The sequence below is a fragment of the Brettanomyces bruxellensis genome, chromosome 9, assembly GCF_011074885.1.
Source record: "Brettanomyces bruxellensis chromosome 9, complete sequence".
NCBI classification, from domain to species: domain Eukaryota; kingdom Fungi; phylum Ascomycota; class Pichiomycetes; order Pichiales; family Pichiaceae; genus Brettanomyces; species Brettanomyces bruxellensis.
This window is the reverse complement of record NC_054690.1, coordinates 1,559,526-1,578,890: the sequence shown is the minus strand read 5'-3', so window position 1 is coordinate 1,578,890 and position 19,365 is coordinate 1,559,526. Positions and strand designations below refer to the sequence as shown.

Here is a 19,365-nt window from a genome sequence, read left to right as displayed (position 1 = left end):
CTGTTCTCTGGTTTACTTTGCAGCCTTGATCTAAATAAATTTTTGAAGTAAACTTGCATGTTGTGAATAAAAAGAATATTCGTTGTCATGCACAAATTATCTCCACTCAAAATTATTTCAACCCGCTGACTATTATGTGGAGTCCTACAGAGTGAGATTTTCTACCCTATTTGTTATTATTTTTATTTTTCATATCGTCCGCGAAGTCTCTTGCCGGATTGTCGGCTCCCCCACCTCCCGAGAAAAATTAACATAGAGCAAAAAATAAAAAATTTTCCTCACCTTTCCAGATGCCGGCGCGTCGATCGTATGCCTGATGGCTGCTGTGGCTGTGAGAACATCTGAGCAGTTGTGGCTATGCACAAATAAAATTCAAGTTTATGGCCCCAGAGAGGGCAGTAAGGGCACATACAAAAATTGATCAAAACCATAGATTTATTCATTATCTCTACAATTGGAAAATGGCATTTACGTATTCTTTCTCCTTTAATATATTTGTTTGATAGTTTGCAATTGTTGTATTCTGTTTCATTACCAGAAACAGAGGATTTTGTTTCTTAACGAATCAGCGCATCCGTGAACCAGTACTAATATTCCATATTCCTATCTCTATCTTTTTTTTTTTTTCTATCGTCTATTTTTTTCCTCCGTTTTTTAGGATCGCTCTGTTGCCCAACAACGCACAGTCGATAAATCGAACTTGATCTCCGCATACCAATAGGATACAAGTTCAACCCATTTACACGTCGATCACACTAACATAATAGGACTACCTGCTTTCGTTTATTGTCAATCGTTAGGTAATCAAGTCACAGGATAATTGAATGAGGCTTTGAGACTGAATTATATGCCCAGCCAAAGCCTCTCAAATTTACAGATCATTATTTAACGAATTTCATACTAGGTTGGCAATAACTTGAAACAGCAAATATATTCAAAGGTGAAGCGCAAACTATTATTTTTTTCTTCTTCACAAAGAACAAACAGAGTACAAAAGAATCATCTTTAAGGCAGAAGCAAAAGTTGGCGCTGCAATATTTCTTACGATGGCCATATACACAATTCAAGAGGATAATCAGCAGAAGCGGTTAATGAACCCAAGATTACATGGAAGAAAGCTCGGAAGCTCCGATTCGCCATCACTTTTTCGACCATCCATACATAGAATTGACGCAAACAAGAAGTTTCGGTCATTACAAGTCGGCCGAAGGCGTGTAAGACCCACAGACACTCTTACGGGTTCGATAAGGCCAAATTCGACATATCATCACAAAAGACGACGGTTGACACCCAGGCCTCTGCATATGGACATTGAGCCTGTCTCGCCTATTCGGTTAGTGAGTCCGCCTGAAGGAGCATCGTTTTCTAATTCCCAAATAGATGAATCTTTGAGACTGGCGCAAAGTGTTTTAAGTCACAACAAAATTGTTGATATTTCATCCCCGATCAAACAGTTGCATAGAAAACCGGTGTATGAGCCTGAATCGCCTTCGTTTCAAGATGGACCCATCCCAATCAATGTTCCAGATGCTGAAAATAGAGAGAAGAGTATCGAAAATGTGGAAGAAATGCAAATTACAAAGCAGAAAACGCAAAGCGAGGAAGATGTGACAGAAATGAAAGTCCTACGGCTTTTTCTCAAAGATGGATCTAACGCATGTCGAACAAGCAAGCCACTCACCATGTTTTGTTCTTCAAAAGGAATTATTATACGGAATGAGTTGGATACATCGTTTATAAACATTCAACCAAGCCAGGTGGAAATAGTATACATAAGTGAGCATCGGGCGGATTTTCGGATATGCGTGATCTTGAAATTGAAGGAGATAATGAAAGGCAAGCTGAGAACATCGGAGGTCACTTTTAAAACCGTCAGAATTCATCTGGATCCTTGCAGCCGAAATAAATACGATGACCTTGTTCATCGTCTTGAAGAATATGGTGCAGAGGTGAAGGTCAGCTCCTTTTCAGACAATGCTGGCCTTTCAGCAACGAGCACAAAGACATTTTATGGGTCGGAGAGAAAGACAAGGTTAAAAGTGAAAGATCCGAATTTTGTAGGCATACTCGGGTCAGATTCGTACATGCAGCTCAGAAGTAGATCGCATAGAAATATCGACTATCACAAGGCGCACAAGATGGAGATAAGGCTTGATTTGGATGATGATCAGCATCCAGAAGATCTTAATGGCAAGCAAACGAACGTTCTATCACCAGATGTGGCAGAAATTGTTACGGAGGCTATCCCATATCGGGATCAGATTGTCTTTCGACCCCCTTTACACTACAAGATTGCACCCAAGAAGACTATGATAATCACAAATAATGACTTCACATGTCTCTACAACAGTAACTGGATTAACGACTCCATTGTTGACTTCTTCCTCAACTTCAACTACAGAAAAGCTAAAGAGGCAGGCCATTTGGGCGACAACCAAGTGGAGATATTTAACTCTTTCTTCTTTTCCCAGTTGGCTAATCCTTCTTCTGTGGTTGAGAATTGTTATAACAACGTGAAAAGTTGGTTCAAAACAACAGACGATCTTTTTGATCACGAATACGTCATTATTCCGATTATGTCTGAGCTTCATTGGTATTCCGTTATCATATATAATCTTCCCGGAGTTAAGAAGCAAAGCATGGCAAAGAGGAGAGATCATGCAATTGTTGAGAAGAAGATGTCGCGGCTCAAGAAAGATGATGCATCTGATGACTCTAAATCTTCTGTAAAGAATGAATCGCCGGTGAAAAAAGACGATTTGTTGGGTAGTACTTCGCAGCAAAAGGAGCCTGAATCATCACCTTCAAAAAGAAAGGAGTTGAATATACCGAAGGAGAAGGGACTCTTACGAAAAAGAAAGAAGTATTTCGAAAGTGGGCACATTTATATTTTGGATTCTCTTCGAAAGATGCATGTAAGCGTTGCCCCACTCCTCAAGAACTTTCTTATTGGATACGCCAAGGACAAGTACAATCTTGACTTGGATACCAGTGACTTTGTTAGGCATAATGCACCAATACCACGTCAAAAGAACTTTAACGACTGTGGTTTGCATGTTATCTACAATCTGAATGTCTTTTTTCAGGATCCAAAAAGTTTTCAGGAAAAGGTGTTGTCGAAGACAGCCCGGGTTTCAAACGATATTTTCAGACCTGAGGAGAGGAAAAGGATGAGGCCAACTTTAAGGAAAGTGTTAATTAAGCTTTTAAAGAAGCAAGTAGAGACTTCTGGTGGAGATAGCAGTAAAATAGGAACTGAAACTAATGATACAGTTGCCAAAGAAAAAATTATAAATGGCCAAAAAGCAGATGCAGATGGTGATAAAGCTTCCTCCGGCAATGATGTGAAATCCGATAATGAAGATGACGATCTCATCATAATTGAGCCTAAGCCCATAAAAGACGCCGAAGATGATCCTGCAGGGAGATTGAGCTTCCCTGTAACCTTGAAATATCATTCTGTAGAACCCTCTTCAGACGAATCGAAGAAGCTTGAGAATACCTCACTGAATAATTTTTCTATTACTGCATCCAAAGTTGGTTCTCTGAATATCAAGGATGCAGATGCTGAAATATCTCACAGGATGAACCCGGAAAAGACACAAAATGAAGATAAAGACAGTGAGATTCAAAAAAAGGATCGCATAACCGATATAAGCACTGGGGACAAGTTGGTGGAAAGTGGAATTCTCAAGATGGAAAATTGGGAAAAAACAACTTTAGGAACTGAGTTAGCCCGTAACAATGAAGATAACAAGATACTATTAGAGAATAAAGTTGGCAACATAGATAGCACAATTGAGCATCACACATTCAAAGATGGAGACATTTCCGGTGGGAAATCATCCATGAAGAGTAAGAGAGATAAAAAAGAGCTTGAGATGGTGCCTGATGAACTTCTCAAGGAAGAAAATTTGCTTGAGATCGGAAAGGAGAAAAAAGCGATAGTTCGTTCCAGAAATATGATGATACATAAGATTAGTCATCAGCGAGAAGAAAGAAATAGGATTAAGTACGAGTCTGAAGAAAAAAGCATGATTAAGCATGATTCAGATGATTTAATCAAGAAAGAAAGTGCACCTGTTTTGATCAATCTTGAACAGGAGCATGAAAATGTGATGAATAATGTTTATGGTGTGAAAATTCAGAAGGAGAAGGATTTAGATGAAAAGTTGTTAAGGAAAAGAGGGCCGAGAAGATTGGGAAATGGTGGAAATGGTGGAAAAAATGGCCAGCTTATGGCAGTTGATAAAAGTAGGCGTGCATCAAATGGTACGTCAACTGTAGATACTACTAAAGCTATAGAGACAACAGGTAAAGCGGATCGGAAAGAAATGTATAAAAATATGGATACAGAATTGGAAGATGATTTAAAGTCTGCAAAAGACAACATTTCAATGAGAGTTGGAGGAAGACAGGAGGTGCAAATATGGAAGGAGGTCAACATCATATCTGACAAGTCGGTAAAAGACTCTGAGACGGAAACTCAAGAAAGTGAGCAGTCTGCATCTCAGTTTGAACCAAGTAGGGAAGCATCAAGTAGCAGTGGCTTAGAGCATGATTTAGATGTGTCGAGACCTACGGAAGTAAAACTGCAGATCGAGGACAGAACCGCAAAGAAGGATGATAAAAAAGATGAAGAGGTTCATGACAGAAGTGGTACTAGTACTGGAAATATTGGGAATAGTACGGAAATTAATACTGGAACTAATACGATCAACATTGGCATTAATATTGGCACTGATACAGGCGCCAATACAGTGATTAACATTAGCACTAATGCTGGTACTAATGCTGGCACTACTGGTTCTAACACTAGTACTAATTCTGACAATGATATTGACACAGGAACAGATAACACTGCTTCTGACTCTGAGTATGATGATGGAGATGGAGATCAAGAATGGACGGAAACAAGTTATTCCAGAAGCAAAGCTGGGAAAAGAGGCAGGAAAAGAAGCAGGAAAAGAAAAGACTACTCTCTGCCGAATGGTATTGAGAGTATTAGTGCAAGACTGGGCAGGAGAAGAAAGAATATGGAGAAGTTGAACTTATCAGAGCAGCCAGACGAAAGGGAGGAGTCTGTGTTTTCAGTCACGCCTGTCAAACTTGTTGAAACGAAGCCGCTTGTAGTACCATCGTCGCCTTTGAAGGGACGGCAAAGAAAAAGATGGGTGAAGAGGAATACTAAGGAGAAAGGACAGGAAAAAGAGAAAGAGAAGGCGCAAAAGAAAGAGAAGGCGCAAAAGAAAGAGAAAGCGCAAAAGAAAGAGCAAAACTATACGGTGGGGTCGATAGCTATAGACAGCAATGATAACATGATCTCGTTCAAGAATCCTCTACAGCGTCCTACTAGTATATCGTTTCTAGGTGCTTCTAAGCGCGGTTCTAGGATAAGGCTGAGAAAAAAGCCCGGGAAGAAAAAGAGAGGCAGAAGAGGCAAGCGGAATTAATAAAAGCATTAAGGAAGGTAGACGAAAGATGTAAAGGTGGCATTAAAGTCTTTCCCTACGTATACGCAGCTCTCCTTTCTTCCACGCATAAACTTCATTAATATAGATAAGTAACTTTACTAAACAGTTTATAAAAAGACCCGCCGTTTGTAACTATACACTTGTGCCCATCTCAAGTTGTTGAAATAAGTGCGCTGATATGGTAGAAGAGGCCTGCACAAGATCCCTACAATATCGCACGGAGTGTCTGTACTCATCCTGGTGGAAAGTCACAGGTGAAGAGAGGATTTCTGGAGTGGTGACCACATTTTTCACCTTTCTTCTAATTTCAGCCAGCTTGACCGAGGCGTATTTTGCAGTTTCGCTGTTTTCTGATGTGCTGAGTGAAGAGAGCACACTTGAGTTTGGGTCGGTGTTAGTGGAAGAGGTATCGGTTGAAACGGTATCGAATTTTCCGGAAGATGGTGTTTTTGAAGATGGAGAATCAGCAGTCTTCCCAGCAGCAGTTTGCTCTGCCTTCTTTCTCTCAGCCTCCCTCTTTTCGACATTCTTGTGAAGAGAAAGCGGCCTAAGCCAGTCATTCTCATCTTTCAACGATGATATACTGCTTGGTCGTGTCGAAAAGTCTCGTTCTGGGACTGGAGGAGGAACCGCCTTTGTATTTTGATCGAGGCTGTCGGAAATTTCAGTTGCACTAGATGAAGCTTCATCATACAGCATCTTCTCCTCGTTTCGCATCGACAGGAGCTCAAACTGGATTGGATCGGTCGCCGACTGGAAAATCCCACTTTCCCCGCGGTAAGGCCGGACCGGATTCTCAATCTTCAGCTTTCGCAAGTTGATCTTCTGGCCGGTTTTGGATGCCTTAGCATATAACGCTCCTGTTATGTCAGCCGTCTCATTAACAACAATTCCGGCAACCGTCCCTGTACCACTCACAGCCTTGTCCATGAGGTTCTTCTCCTTCATATCCTTGTAGTACTTCAACAGCTCGAGGTCCTGCAACTTGCTCTGCCCGGCAGTATACGAACCTGTAAATTCTTCAATTATCATCTTGTATGTCAGGCATGAATCGGCCCTGCTAAGCAAACCCTGCGATTGTGCAAACCGACGGACAGTCGTCCGCATGAAATCCATCGTCCGAACATTCGCAAAATAGAACTTGAGCGTGAGCTTGTTCATAAATTCAGACAGTACTTCTAGAACTGGTGGTACGACCATTCGCACCTTGACGTCCAAGTTGTTGAATATCTCCTTCGCACGTTGCATCTTGTTCTGTGAGTGCTCCAGCTTCGACATGTCCTTTTCCACTTTGTCCGACCCGCGTGAAACCACTGCTTTTTCCACATTGTTGAAGCTCATGTCGTAATCCATCTTCTTGTGGTTTCTTTTCGTGATCAACTTCGCAACAGACTTCAAATTCTCCTTCATCTCCAAGCACCGTATCTCTATTCCCTTGTATTCTGCATCCACCATCTCTTGCACGTTCGTAAACACGATCTTTGCTACTCTCTGCGCCTCTTTCAGCTCGTGCTGGGTAATGTATGTAAATTGCTCATCACTCGTAGTACGATTGCTTTCACCTGTATTTTCTTTCTTGTTTGCCAAGTTTAGAGGTTTGCCGAAATGTGCATTGCTTTCTTTTTCTGCCTGATTCTGATCTTTCTGCGATTTCGCATCCAACGAATCGTGAACATCGGAAAGAATACCCAAGACATTTGACAGTGTAGTAGCTGTGTCTATCCAATATTTCTTCCAGTTTTTCGTCTGTAAATTAATATAATCTAGGCCTGCCATTGCCGTAGAAATGTCATTTTCCCATGCCGACATCTGGAAATCCTCATCCGACTTGCTTCCGAATAGTTTATGTGGTGTCCTATAGAGGGCCTTCCCCAAACCACGCAAAGACATCTTCTAGTGTTATCTCACTTATGTGCAGATGTTACTTTTGTTGACTACAGTAAAACTGTGCTTTTTTTTGGTTGTTGTTGCTTTTCGACGGCACAATTGCGTTCCTATGTGCTGCTTCTGAATGTTTAATTGTGAACTGCAGATGCAAAAATGTTAATGATGAAGTCTGGTAGCTGAGCATACCGGACCATCAAGAAGTCGACCATAAAAAAAAAAAAAGTTAACTCAATTAAATTCAAAATGTACATGCTAAAAAAAAAAACGTAATTGTCCGTTACTAAGGCCGATGGGTTGGATTATGAAGCTAATGATAAGTAAATCAGCAAAATATAAAATCCAAATTATACTATACACCTGTATATTTATATACCTATATATTTACATATCTATCTATATTTACAAATCTGTCTCTTCATAAATTCTTGTGCGCTTTCCCAAATCCTCCTAACTTCCATTCTCAGTCTGTTTTTTTATCATCCGAGCCAGTTTGTCAAATATCTTATCCCGATGAATTGCTAATGGGTCATCTGTATCACTCGGAAAGAAGTCGTGTCTTTTGAATTCCGTTCCACCCTCATCCTCGCTATCGCTTGCATACTGTTCACTCCGTACTGTACGGAAATAATCATCATCCGTCAAATTTTGGCCCATTTCTTGCCTATCCGAGACCTGATCAGGAAACCGATCTCCCAATTCGCTTGAACTTGCATCAAAATTATCGCTATCATTACTCCCTCCATCAGAGGCAAGACCTTCATAGCTGTCATCATCAAGCTCACCATCCTCGTCTTCCGGATAATCGTTGAGGTAGTAATCCTCAGAGTTTGAGTCTTCGTCATCCGTATTTGGTAAAGTTTTCGAGTCCATGTTGTTATCTAACTCTTCAAGTTCCTCCTCGGACAATTTCACATATCCAATGTTGTCAGAAGCATGCCAATCTCTGTCTATTGGTTTCCTGTAGTACACATCATACACATAATCAGTGTTTTGCGCACTGTTATTATCAGCAATACCATCTTTTGGCTTTTCTTGTCCATTTCCCTCCTCCCCGCTCAAATAGCTGCTCACCATATCCAAGATTTCTGGGCTGACTTCAGGCCCACTTTCATCTTTTGTTTCTTCATCTCCTTTTTCTCTCGCTATATCTTTTCTCTTAACCTTTGGTATACTGAATAGGTTCTTGCCCCCACTATTTTCCTCCTCTCTATTCAATACCAAAGCCGCTTTACTTCCTGATAGTAGCCTTTCCTCTGTTCGTGCAAGCTTAAACACAAAACTGGAAGTACCTTTCCTCACACGTTTATGTGTTGGAGCTTCCTCAAACAATAAAGCTTGAAGTGGTTCATCCGTCCGCTTCCGCTTGATTCGAACAACCCCCGGCGGATCACTATTTTGTATCTTCATTAATTCCTTAAAGCTTTTTGCTAACTTAAATGTGTGAACCGTAAAAGGACTGTGTGATGGTTATTGATAAGCCAGGTATGAATCAAATCAGTCAAAAATTCAAAAAAAAAAAAAAAAAAATTCCCTTATCCATAAATTTAAACAACTTTTTTTTTTGTTGTCTTGGGCTAGAATTAAGGATTCTCTCTTCTTATCCTGGCGTCAAATATATCTTTCCATAAATTATCATTTACCTTCTCTCATAAATTATTATCTCTCTTTTCTTTAAACTACAACAACTCTTTTTCCTAAAAGCCCAACCCACTACACAAACATGACAGGACCAATATTTTCGTTTGCCTACAGACTCAACAAGCTCTATCTAGACATTTCCGATTTAACCTTTGGAATTCTATTTGACCCCCAAAGGGACATTGTTTTAATAACAGGAGGAAGTTCAGGCCTCGGAAAAGAACTGGCCTCGAAATTTATATCGAAAAAAGCCAGGGTTGTCGTTTTTGATATTACCGTTCCGGAAGAAGGAACAGACAACTTTGTTGAAGGTGTTGTCTATGTGAAGTGTGATGTTAGTAACAGGGAGCAAGTTCTTGAACAGGCTGAATATGTTCGGAATACAGTCGGAACTGTTACTATGTTGATCAATAATGCCGGGATTACTATGGGCAAAAAGCTACTTGATCTCTCTTTTGAAGAGATCGAAAAAACCTTGCAGGTGAACTTGTTATCGAGTTTTTACACAATTAAAGCATTTCTCCCCGACATGCTTGCAGTTCACAGAGGATACATCATTACAATTGCTTCCACACTTGGATATCTTTCGCCGGCCAGGCTAAGTGCCTATGGAGCTTCCAAATCGGGACTTATTGCTCTTCATGAATCATTAACTTACGAGCTTGGACCTCCAGCTTTCAACATTTCAGGTGTGAAAACTCTTTTGCTATGCCCAGGTCAACTTAAAACAAACATGTTTCAAGGAGTCCCTACACCTTCAACTATCCTAGCCCCAGAGTTGGAGCCAAAAGATGTTGCCAGAGAGGTTTATAAAGCAGTTAAATATGGTAAAAGAGGCGAGATTAAGATTCCGCTTTATGGAAACATAATCCCACTTATTAGAAGCATTCCCTGGCCCATGGCTGAAGCTTTTCGATACTTGTCTGGAATTGATCAGAGCATGAAGAAGTTTGTGGGAAATACCGTTGAATTGGGACAAAGATCGGCAAGTTCTTTAAGCGATGCTGCTTCCATCATTTCAGAACTTGTCTCAAAAGCTGGAGATGTGGCTGATTCTGTGGCTAGTGCTGTATCAGGGTCTGTTCGACTTCCGAAAATTTCAACCGGTGACATAAAATAAAGCATATATTGTAGATGTTTTTTTTACGTACATCAAGTGAACACAAAAGTGAACAGCATCAGTATTCAAAGCATCGTTAAGCAGAGCCAAAGTATCTTTTAAGTATTCTTTAAATATCATCAGGCATCAAGCCCCGTTAAATCTAATTGAATTTCTCTAAACTCTGCCCGCAAAGCTTTCTTGCTAAATTCTTCTGTTTATTAGTTATCATCTAGTATATAGTACATGTGTAATTATCATTTGCTACTGATAATCCTTCTCTTTTCCTCACATTAACGCCTAGAACGTCCAGTTTTCCTCTTCTTCTTCTTATCCTTGGAATCAGAAGCAGTTCTTTTCTTGCCTGAACTGACGGAGCCTGAAACCTTGAAAAATCCATCCAATCTGCCCTGGGTTCCTCCTTTAAGTGCCTTTTTCAACTTGGCAGCACCGTCTCGAATTCTCTGTTCACTGAATCCGTTCTCTTTCACCATAAATTGCACTAACCCCTCTACATCCGGCTCTTCCCACTTTAAGTTTATTTCCGAGCCTGGTTTCACCTCGGGATGCAAAAATAGCTCTCTTGCCTCTTTGTATGGCCAGTTATCCGGCACCTTGAACTTGCTCTTCGGGTCTTGCTTTATCGCATCAACTATTTTCTCCAAAGACTTGTACTTCCTTATCAATTTTGTCGCGGTCACTGGACCAACACCTCTAATTGTCTCGCAGTAATCGCAACCCAAGAGAATGCACATATCCACAAACTCTTCTATCGTCATGTCAAATCCTTTTAACACCTCCTTGATGTCGTACTGGTCTATTTTAAGCTTTCTGCTCTCGGCAGCAGTCACATTACGCAGTAAAACGGTGGGCTGGTAGCAAAGCGTGTCCATATCCTCAGATGCAGCACCGTACACGTTTCCCGCTTTGGCAAGTTCAGCACATTGCGATTCTGCCTCACATGGTGCCTCAACATATGGAATACCCATCAGTCTCAAAAGATGCTTAGCTTCTTCATTCTGTTCTCGTGTCACACGAACTGTTCTTCTCTGAAATTTCTGTAATTCTTGTGCCTCTCCCGCCTCTTTGGCCTTGGTTGCCTTTTCTTCGGCATCCTGACGTCTTTTGAGTCTTTTTTCTAGTTCTCCACCTTTCATAACTGGTGGCTTACCATCAAACACATAGCATGGCTTTATTCCATAGCCAACCATTCTAATCGTCCTGTAAAAGAATCCCATCAAATGTGATGTCGTATGACCCGCATCGTTCGTAAGCGAACTTCCATCCTGCTGTCTAACGGCAATTAAAAACTGGTATAAGCACATGGAAGCATCTATTGCGATTTTCCTCCCGAAGAAGGATTTCATTTCGTTTGACCGAATTGCCTTGGGCGCATTTTCCGCCACTAATCTGTTCAATCCTCTAATACCCATTCTCTTGCCGCTCTACTCAGTCTATACTGTTAACTCTTCCCTCAAGAAATGGTTTCAATCGATCTTCTTTCAACCTATGAGGAACGTCGCGTGTCGAATCTGAGCAAAAATAATTGATGCATTGGTACGCGTTTTATTTCATTTCAATTTATTTTTTTATTTTTTTTCTCTCCTGCAATACCCCTACCCACCCCCCTCTATTTATTCCACCTATTTATTATACTTCTTGTTTCATCAAATTTACTCGCTCCTGCATACTAATATTCCCCGTCCATTACTCTCTCTTGTCAAGTCGATCGACCCGCAATTATGGACTCTGTTAAAATCGAACCACCCTCCCTCGGTCAGCCAAAGCCCCCGACGGAAATTTTTTTTTTGTTTTTTCATGCTTTTTTTTGGTACCTCCTTTCTGCCTGCTTTTGAAAATGCCCGTATCTAATATTCATCCCCGAATCTTCATGCAAGATAACTATACTCCTAGCACACCGAATTCATATAATATTCAGCACAATCCTCTGACGCTACAGACATAGCTCACAATTTCAGGTGAAGTATCCTTTCCCTTTTCTCGTGTGTTTTTTCCTTAGCGATACAAACCATTCTTTCTCTGTTTCATTTGGAATCTGAGTTAAACAGTCACTGTCTTAAATCTGGCAACACATTATCATATACTTTTGGTAGTTAAAGTACGATAAAAGACTAAAGCTTGCATATAATCAAGGCAGTCTCACGTTACTTTGCTCTTCTCGATCAATTCAAAAATCTTCTGTTTGTCTTAAGGATCAGTGTGCTCCGTGATGTTTGGTAATTCATCTAACACCACTAGTGGGTTTGGTGGGTTCGGTTCGAACAGCAATAATAACAATGCCAACAACAACAGGAGCTCGCCTTTTGGAGGAGGGTTTGGCTCGAACAACAACACAAACTCTGGTGGGTTGTTCGGTAATAGAAATAACAACACAAATACTTCGGGTGGTCTTTTTGGCAATTCATCAAATAACACTGGAGGTTTTGGCTTTGGAGGTAACAACAACGTTAATAACAACAACACTGCCTCATCCGGTTTATTTGGCTCGAGACCAACCAACTCTTCGCCTTTTGGCGCTAATACAAATGGCAATAACACCAATAACTCTGTTTTCCCCTCTAACAGTACTGGTGGTGGTCTGTTTGGTTCCAATAACACAACCACAAACACAAACTCGACAGGTTTTGGAAACACCAACGGCACGTTTGCTGGTTCTGGCTTTGGAAATAACCAAAATACCGGTACTGGATCTGTTCCATTCAAGGAGTATGTAGAAAAAAGCGATGTTATGGGAACACAGGTTTACGAGAGTATCACGGCAATGCCTGAGTACAGAAATTACTCCTTTGAGGAGTTAAGGATCCAGGACTACCTGCAAAACAGGAAGTATGGTAATGGTGGTTCTACAACTGGTGGTTTTGGCCAAACTGGCAACTTTGGTGGATTTGGCAGCAATAACAACAACAATACCACCACTAATGGTGGTCTGTTTGGTTCTACTAACAATGCCGTCAAGAATGGAACCATCTTTGGTAATAATAACACAAATAACAGTCCGTTTGGAAATAAGAATGGCGGTGGTCTGTTTGGTTCCGCTAACACTGGTAACAACAATAATAGCAATAACGGCTTTGGTTCTTCTACGTTTGGCAATTCAAACAACAACACAAGCTCTCCATTTGGTGGTTTTGGCTCAAACAATAATACTAGCTCCCCATTTGGCTCGAATAACAACAATAACAATTCTGGTGGTTTGTTTGGTAACAGACCGAACAACACTTCATCTCCTTTTGGCGGTAACAATACATTTGGAGCTAACAACAACAACAACACCGCTAATTCTGGCTTTGGTGGACTGTTCGGCAAGAATAACAACACCAATAATAACGGAGGTGGCATGTTCGGAAACAACAACAACAATTCCACATCCGGTGGTCTGTTTGGAAATAACAACGCCAACAAGCCTTCGTTTGGATTTGGTGCTAACTCTAACAACAACAACAATAACAGTGGAAATCCCGGCTTTGGCTTTGGTAACAACAACAATAACAACAATGCCAACAGCGGAAACTCCGGCTTTAGCTTTGGTGGCAATAATAATAATAATGCCAACAACAATGGCGGAGGCTTGTTTGGCAGTAAGCCTTCTGGTGGTCTGTTTGGTAACAACAATAATAATGGTAATGGCAATTCGACAGGTCTTTTTGGCAATAACAACAACAATTCCGGTGGCCTGTTTGGAAATAAGCCAAACACCTCAGGCGGACTGTTTGGAAACAATAACAACAATGCAAACACCAATAACAACTCTGGCGGCTTGTTTGGAAACAACAACAATAACAGCAACAATACGGGCGGCTTGTTTGGAAATAAGCCTAGTACTGGAGGTGGCTTGTTTGGAAACAACAACAATAATAATAATAACAACAACTCTGGAGGTCTTTTTGGAAACAAGCCTGCTACTGGAGGTGGATTATTTGGCAATAATAACAATAACAACGCTGGTGGAGGGATGTTTGGCAATAAGCCTGCAACCGGAGGAGGTCTATTTGGCAATAATAATGGCACAAATAACACCTCGGGTGGCCTATTTGGTAATAAACCTGCATCTGGAGGTCTTTTTGGCAATAACAACAATAACAACACTGGATTCGGATTGAATAATAGCACAAATAACACCGGTGGTGGTCTTTTTGGTAACAAAAACCAAGGATCAAATATGCTTTTCGGTAATAACAAGCCTTCGTTTGGTTTTGGATCTTCGAATAATGGTGGTGGACTATTTGGAAACAGCCAGCAGAATTCTACAAATACTAATGGTGGTTTTGGCTTTGGAAACAACCAACAGCAACAGCAGCAACAACAGCAATTGGTTGCTATGTCGAACCAGAATCCATATGGTGTAGGTCCACTGTTTGCGGCCACTCAAAATATGGTTCAACCAGTTGTCCCTCCTTCAATCAAGCCTATCGCAAAGCCTTTGATTGTGAAAAACGATGTTTCACTTACTGCCGCTTATAAGATAGCGCCAAAGCCACTATTTAGTCCAAAGGACTCTGTTGCAGTTAGAAAAGGAAGAATTGTCGCGCCCGCAATTCCTGCCTTACCTGCCCCAAGTACAAGGTCGTCTTCAACTTCTGCAAATACAACTTTACTTGCCGATGGTAACGATGCCTCTGTTATAGAAAAGAGTGCTATTGCCAACGATGAAACAGACGAAGCTATTCTTTCGAGCTACATCTTTGCACCAACGAAAAATGCAATCAAACTTATAATTGACAGTAATAAGGACAAGAAGAAGTTTGATGGTTTGAAAGAGGATGGTTCGCATTCAAAGCAGGTCAGTTTCCAGTTCGATAGTCCGGGTGGCGAGATATCTCTAACTTCTGATAAGAAAAAGGTTGCAGATGAAAGTAAAAAGCCATTGACTTTGTCTGAATCTTCTCCTCATAATTCAAAGAAAGTGGAAAAGCAAAAACAGTTGTTCAAGCTTCCAACTGGCTATTACATAAGTCCAACTATTGAGATGATTGATAACATGTCTCCTGAGGAATTAACCGAGGTTAAAAACTTTGTTATTGGCAAAAAGGGATACGGAGAAGTGAAATTTTTGGAACCAGTCGATCTCACTACAATTTCATTGTCAAACTTGGCCAATATTGTCATTTTTGGAAAACAGCAGGTCTTATTGTATCCAAATATAGATTCAAGACCAAAGCAGGGGGAAGGATTTAATAAGAAGGCACAGTTCTCTATTGAAGGTTGTTTCCCACAATCAAAGGATGGTAAAACTCAAATTACTGATCCTCATCATCCTTTGGTCAAAAAGCATATCAGAAAGTTGCATGCTATACCAAACACTGATTTCCAGAGCTACGATCCTGTTACTGGTACTTGGGTCTTTACATGTGATCATGTTTGATTGTTAACTATATACTTCCACAATTTTGTTATACTCTTGTTTCATCCTTCCATTTCTTCATACCTCCTTGCTTTAGCTATCGTGTACGATTGTTCAATACATTTTGATAATTTGTATTGCCTTCTCTTTAAGCTCCCATAGAAGTTTTGGGAGGCCAAAGAAATTTGTTTACCTATATTCTTTTTACTTTCCTTCCCAACTAAGGAGTTTTTCCCCAAAATGTAAGTATGCCTAAGGGTGTGGAAGGATTTAAAGTTTCCGAAAAATGGTCGCTCTTCTTCTGTTCGTTCCTTCACTCCGAATAAGATGCTTGAATAGAAGGCATAAAGGAAAAAATATGATAATTACTGCTAATAAAACTAGTATTCCAGAGTTAAGTCCAAAGGCTGAGTTTCATAAAGATTGCCAAACGAAAGAAAGGAGTCAGGCCAAAGAATATTGTGATCATATAACGGATAGATTGAGATTAGTCCATTTTTTTAAGTATTAATTTTGTTAAAACACAAGCTAAACTTTTTTCAGGAGCACCGCTCGCTAATGAACCCATTTTTAGCTATGAAAGTTGTGGGGTGAATTATAGAAAGTAACAAAAGTCTATAATATTATTCAAGCCTGTTCCCAATTGTGAATTGAATGCGAACAAGATCAAGAAAGCTAAGTTTTAAGCGTTATCTATGTGCCAAATATCTAAGTCTCCAAAGCAGTAACCTTTTGTTTTTACCAGATATTTGGATAAGAATGTATTCTTGTTTTTCCGGAAAGTGATAACGCTGGTATGCTCTTATGTGGGTATCGGGCATGAAATATAGTGCTTGCTTGTTTTGGTTGAGACCTTAATCTGCAGAAGGGTAGAATCCGCCTTAAAAATCGATCATAGGTGGGTTTTTTCTGAATACATGCCTACAGTCACTGAATATAGATATTCAATAACGATAATGATAACGATAATGAGGTATATTAATGCTTGATAATAATTACGCAAAATTTGTTTCGTAGAAAAAGTATGCTCCACAATAAACGGAAGAAAAATAGAAGACATAAATTTCGCGTCTGTGTTTATGTTTACTTCAACAAAATATCATACACACTCTAAACCTCACAGCTTGTTCTCCTCTTTACAAATTTCTCTGATCATTGACAAGATTTTAAATTATTTGCAAGTGAATAGTATTTTAATCATGGATAGAACTGATATAGAGGCGAATGCAAAGGAAAATGTACCGCCAGAAAGGAAGCATAATGGGTTCAAGTTTAATACTAAAAAAATAAACAGAAGACACACCCTTCAACCATTAAGAAGTATTCTTAAACCTACAGTGGATGACTACAATACAATTGCGGTTATCCCCGGAAATAAGGAAAAGAGAAGAGTTTCATTTGCCCCTGAGGTTACTTTACATAAAATCACACACTATACCCGGTATCCAGACAAAGCACTAAGAAGATCAGATGTTCAAGCACTTGTTGGTCCTCAAAGGCGCATGTCATTGCCCCCAGTAACGGGCACCTTTTTTAAGAAGAGCAAGCTTGATGAGTTTATGAAGAATTTTGCATCAGGTCGGTTGTCACTTGGTGCTTTACCGAATGATAAACAGCCAGAGTCTACTTCTCAGCATGAAATCTTAGATGAGAAGATTACTGACGGTAACTCTAGCGACGAGATAGATGAAGATAATTCAACACAGACTATGGATCTATCGACTGAAATAGTAGCTGTTTCCAATAATAATCAGTTGGTGACCCAGGAATCACAATCACAATCTGAAGAGCCAGATGCAAATGACATGTTTCAAGATGCAGTGCAAGATTTGCAGGAGGATGATCAGACAACAGTAATGAATATGGAAACCTCGGTGCCATTGCCAACTGCAAGCCCTAATGTTGAAGAGATTTCTCCGCTAAAGAAAGACTCTAACGATAGCAGAATAAGTATTATTTCCGATGACAGTACAAAAGCCATGGAAATGGGAAGCAGGAGGAGTACAATTGGTCAAAAATCGACGATCAGATTGGAAGAGGCGGATGAAACGATGGCAATGGATCTCACTGGAAGTGTGAATGGTGAAATACCGGTAATTCAACCAGAAGCTTCAATAGAGAAGCCTACCAATAAACGACCTTTGGAAATTACTTCTGCAGAGTATGATCAAGGACATACAGCAAAACGCCAAAGGCTTTCTATTTCATCGTCACCCCAAAGCCCGATTAAGAAGGATGATGAAGATGTTAAATCAGATGTTAATAAGGATGAGAATAAACAGGATTCTGGTTCTAGAACTGAAGACGTGGCAAATTCAAGCTATAGTGAGCAGTTGACTACAGAGTTGGTTCCTTTGGCAGAAGTTTCTAACGAGAGTATCCATGTTGCTCCAGAAAGCAATATTGAAAGTAGTCTGGATATTGAATCCGATCATGATACCGATGAAATGTCTGAGGCTGATTCGGAATATAATTACCAAAACGTGGAGCTTTCCGAATTTTTAAATGAGGTTGGTGTACAATTTTTTGATTTCATTGGTCCAACGGAAAGGGCCCGGTCCGTAGATTTTGACACAAGCCATAAAGCCTCACTGATCGAGTATGTGAAGTCAACAAATAGCATTCCAGAGTTTAGATATTTTGAGCATCTTATTACGCAATATAGAAGCAGCATTAAAAATATTCGAGGTATTGTTTCTGACTTCGAGAAAAGTGTTGGAGAGAACAACCCTACTTCTATCAGGGAATATTATGAGCAAACTGACCTTTTAAGGCAGGATCTTAAGCTTAACTATCAAGCTCTAGCTAGTTTTGCTCGTCAGAAGGCCAAGAAAGAAAATTTAGCATATCTTATGGGTCTTCTAAAGCAATTAAAGAGTTCCTATCTGGATAGTGATGCTCTGCTTGATGTGCAACTAGAGAAAGTACTTGATATTCGTAAAGGTATTCTTCTGTCCCAGCAAAAGCTAATTGAGCGTAAGGCTAAACTAAGGGGCGAACTAGCGGAGCTTGTTCGAAAGAGGAAGAATATCAATAGTGAAGATTTGGTTCAATGCCGCAACTTGAGGGCTACGATAAATGAAGTTCTTTCTAAGCAGAAGGGGATTGAGAAAGAGATTGATTCTCTTCATGAAAAAACAGCCTCCGAAGAAAAAGAAGTTGAGCTTGCAGAAAGATATGTTGCATTGCTTGAGGAAAAGAACGGTAATGCCAATGATCGTTTGCAGAGCATCAGGGTTCCGAGTAATGATGAGCTTTCAGCTCTTCAAGTTCAGCTATCCATGTTACAGAAAACCTCTGGGGTAGAAATTGTTTCGATAAACGCTGATTCTCTGAAAATATATGTTCAGGGCCTGGTAAGCATTGACTTGAGTTTTTCTGGTGAGGTGAACTCTTTAGAAGTAACAAGTACTGGAGATCAAAGCAACGATCTTCTTCTTTCTGACTTCAAGGGTGAATTGCTCAAACAGAAAGTGGGTACTGACTTCGTTGAGTACATCGGCAGAATCAAAAGCTCAACCTCAGACTTCAAATTTCTAATGCGAGATCTCACAGTATTAAAATTGCGTTATGAGTCTGTGAGAAAGACGGCGATCCCTGCGGGGTATGAAGGAATCGTTCTATATCAGCCTGGAAAATACAAGTTGAGCATGATTTATAACTTGCACGATCTTGTAAACTTCAAAGAGCAGATCAAAGTTAAAGCGAAGTTGTTTTCCTTCACCCCTGATGATGATCTAAACGTCACTACAATTTTACACAGTGCAGTTGAGAGTTCGCGGTTGAAAATTCCAACATTGGAACGGTTTTCGATATGGTAAGCAAAGAATTATATAAGTGAGCAAATTAATTGATCTATAGGTGGTTAAGCCGGTATCTATTCCGGTGAAATGAGATGCACTAAA

General features: G+C 40.2%; 7 protein-coding genes across 7 annotated transcripts; 4 read left to right on the top strand and 3 right to left on the bottom strand.

Moving 5' to 3' along the window:
- Positions 1–1,046: 1,046 nt before the first annotated feature.
- On the top strand, positions 1,047–5,453 carry BRETT_002549 (uncharacterized protein; the record flags this gene model as incomplete). Its single annotated transcript, XM_041281072.1, has 1 exon — positions 1,047–5,453. The coding sequence occupies one exon, from the start codon at positions 1,047–1,049 to the stop codon at positions 5,451–5,453; it is 4,407 nt and encodes a 1,468-aa protein (XP_041138863.1).
- Positions 5,454–5,606: 153 nt separating this feature from the next.
- On the bottom strand, positions 5,607–7,364 carry BRETT_002548 (uncharacterized protein; the record flags this gene model as incomplete). The annotated part of the gene is made up of 1 exon (XM_041281071.1): positions 5,607–7,364. One exon carries the CDS (start codon positions 7,362–7,364, stop codon positions 5,607–5,609), a length of 1,758 nt encoding a protein of 585 aa, XP_041138862.1.
- A 444-nt stretch (positions 7,365–7,808) lies between these two features.
- On the bottom strand, positions 7,809–8,768 carry BRETT_002547 (uncharacterized protein; the record flags this gene model as incomplete). Its single annotated transcript, XM_041281070.1, has 1 exon — positions 7,809–8,768. One exon carries the CDS (start codon positions 8,766–8,768, stop codon positions 7,809–7,811), a length of 960 nt encoding a protein of 319 aa, XP_041138861.1.
- Positions 8,769–9,081: 313 nt separating this feature from the next.
- BRETT_002546 (uncharacterized protein) lies at positions 9,082–10,119 on the top strand (the record flags this gene model as incomplete). The annotated part of the gene is made up of 1 exon (XM_041281069.1): positions 9,082–10,119. One exon carries the CDS (start codon positions 9,082–9,084, stop codon positions 10,117–10,119), a length of 1,038 nt encoding a protein of 345 aa, XP_041138860.1.
- A 272-nt stretch (positions 10,120–10,391) lies between these two features.
- Positions 10,392–11,531, bottom strand: FEN1 (Elongation of fatty acids protein 2; the record flags this gene model as incomplete). The annotated part of the gene is made up of 1 exon (XM_041281068.1): positions 10,392–11,531. One exon carries the CDS (start codon positions 11,529–11,531, stop codon positions 10,392–10,394), a length of 1,140 nt encoding a protein of 379 aa, XP_041138859.1.
- A 797-nt stretch (positions 11,532–12,328) lies between these two features.
- Positions 12,329–15,481, top strand: BRETT_002544 (uncharacterized protein; the record flags this gene model as incomplete). Its single annotated transcript, XM_041281067.1, has 1 exon — positions 12,329–15,481. The coding sequence occupies one exon, from the start codon at positions 12,329–12,331 to the stop codon at positions 15,479–15,481; it is 3,153 nt and encodes a 1,050-aa protein (XP_041138858.1).
- A 1,178-nt stretch (positions 15,482–16,659) lies between these two features.
- BRETT_002543 (uncharacterized protein) lies at positions 16,660–19,281 on the top strand (the record flags this gene model as incomplete). Its single annotated transcript, XM_041281066.1, has 1 exon — positions 16,660–19,281. The coding sequence occupies one exon, from the start codon at positions 16,660–16,662 to the stop codon at positions 19,279–19,281; it is 2,622 nt and encodes an 873-aa protein (XP_041138857.1).
- Between the last annotated feature and the right edge of the window lie 84 nt (positions 19,282–19,365).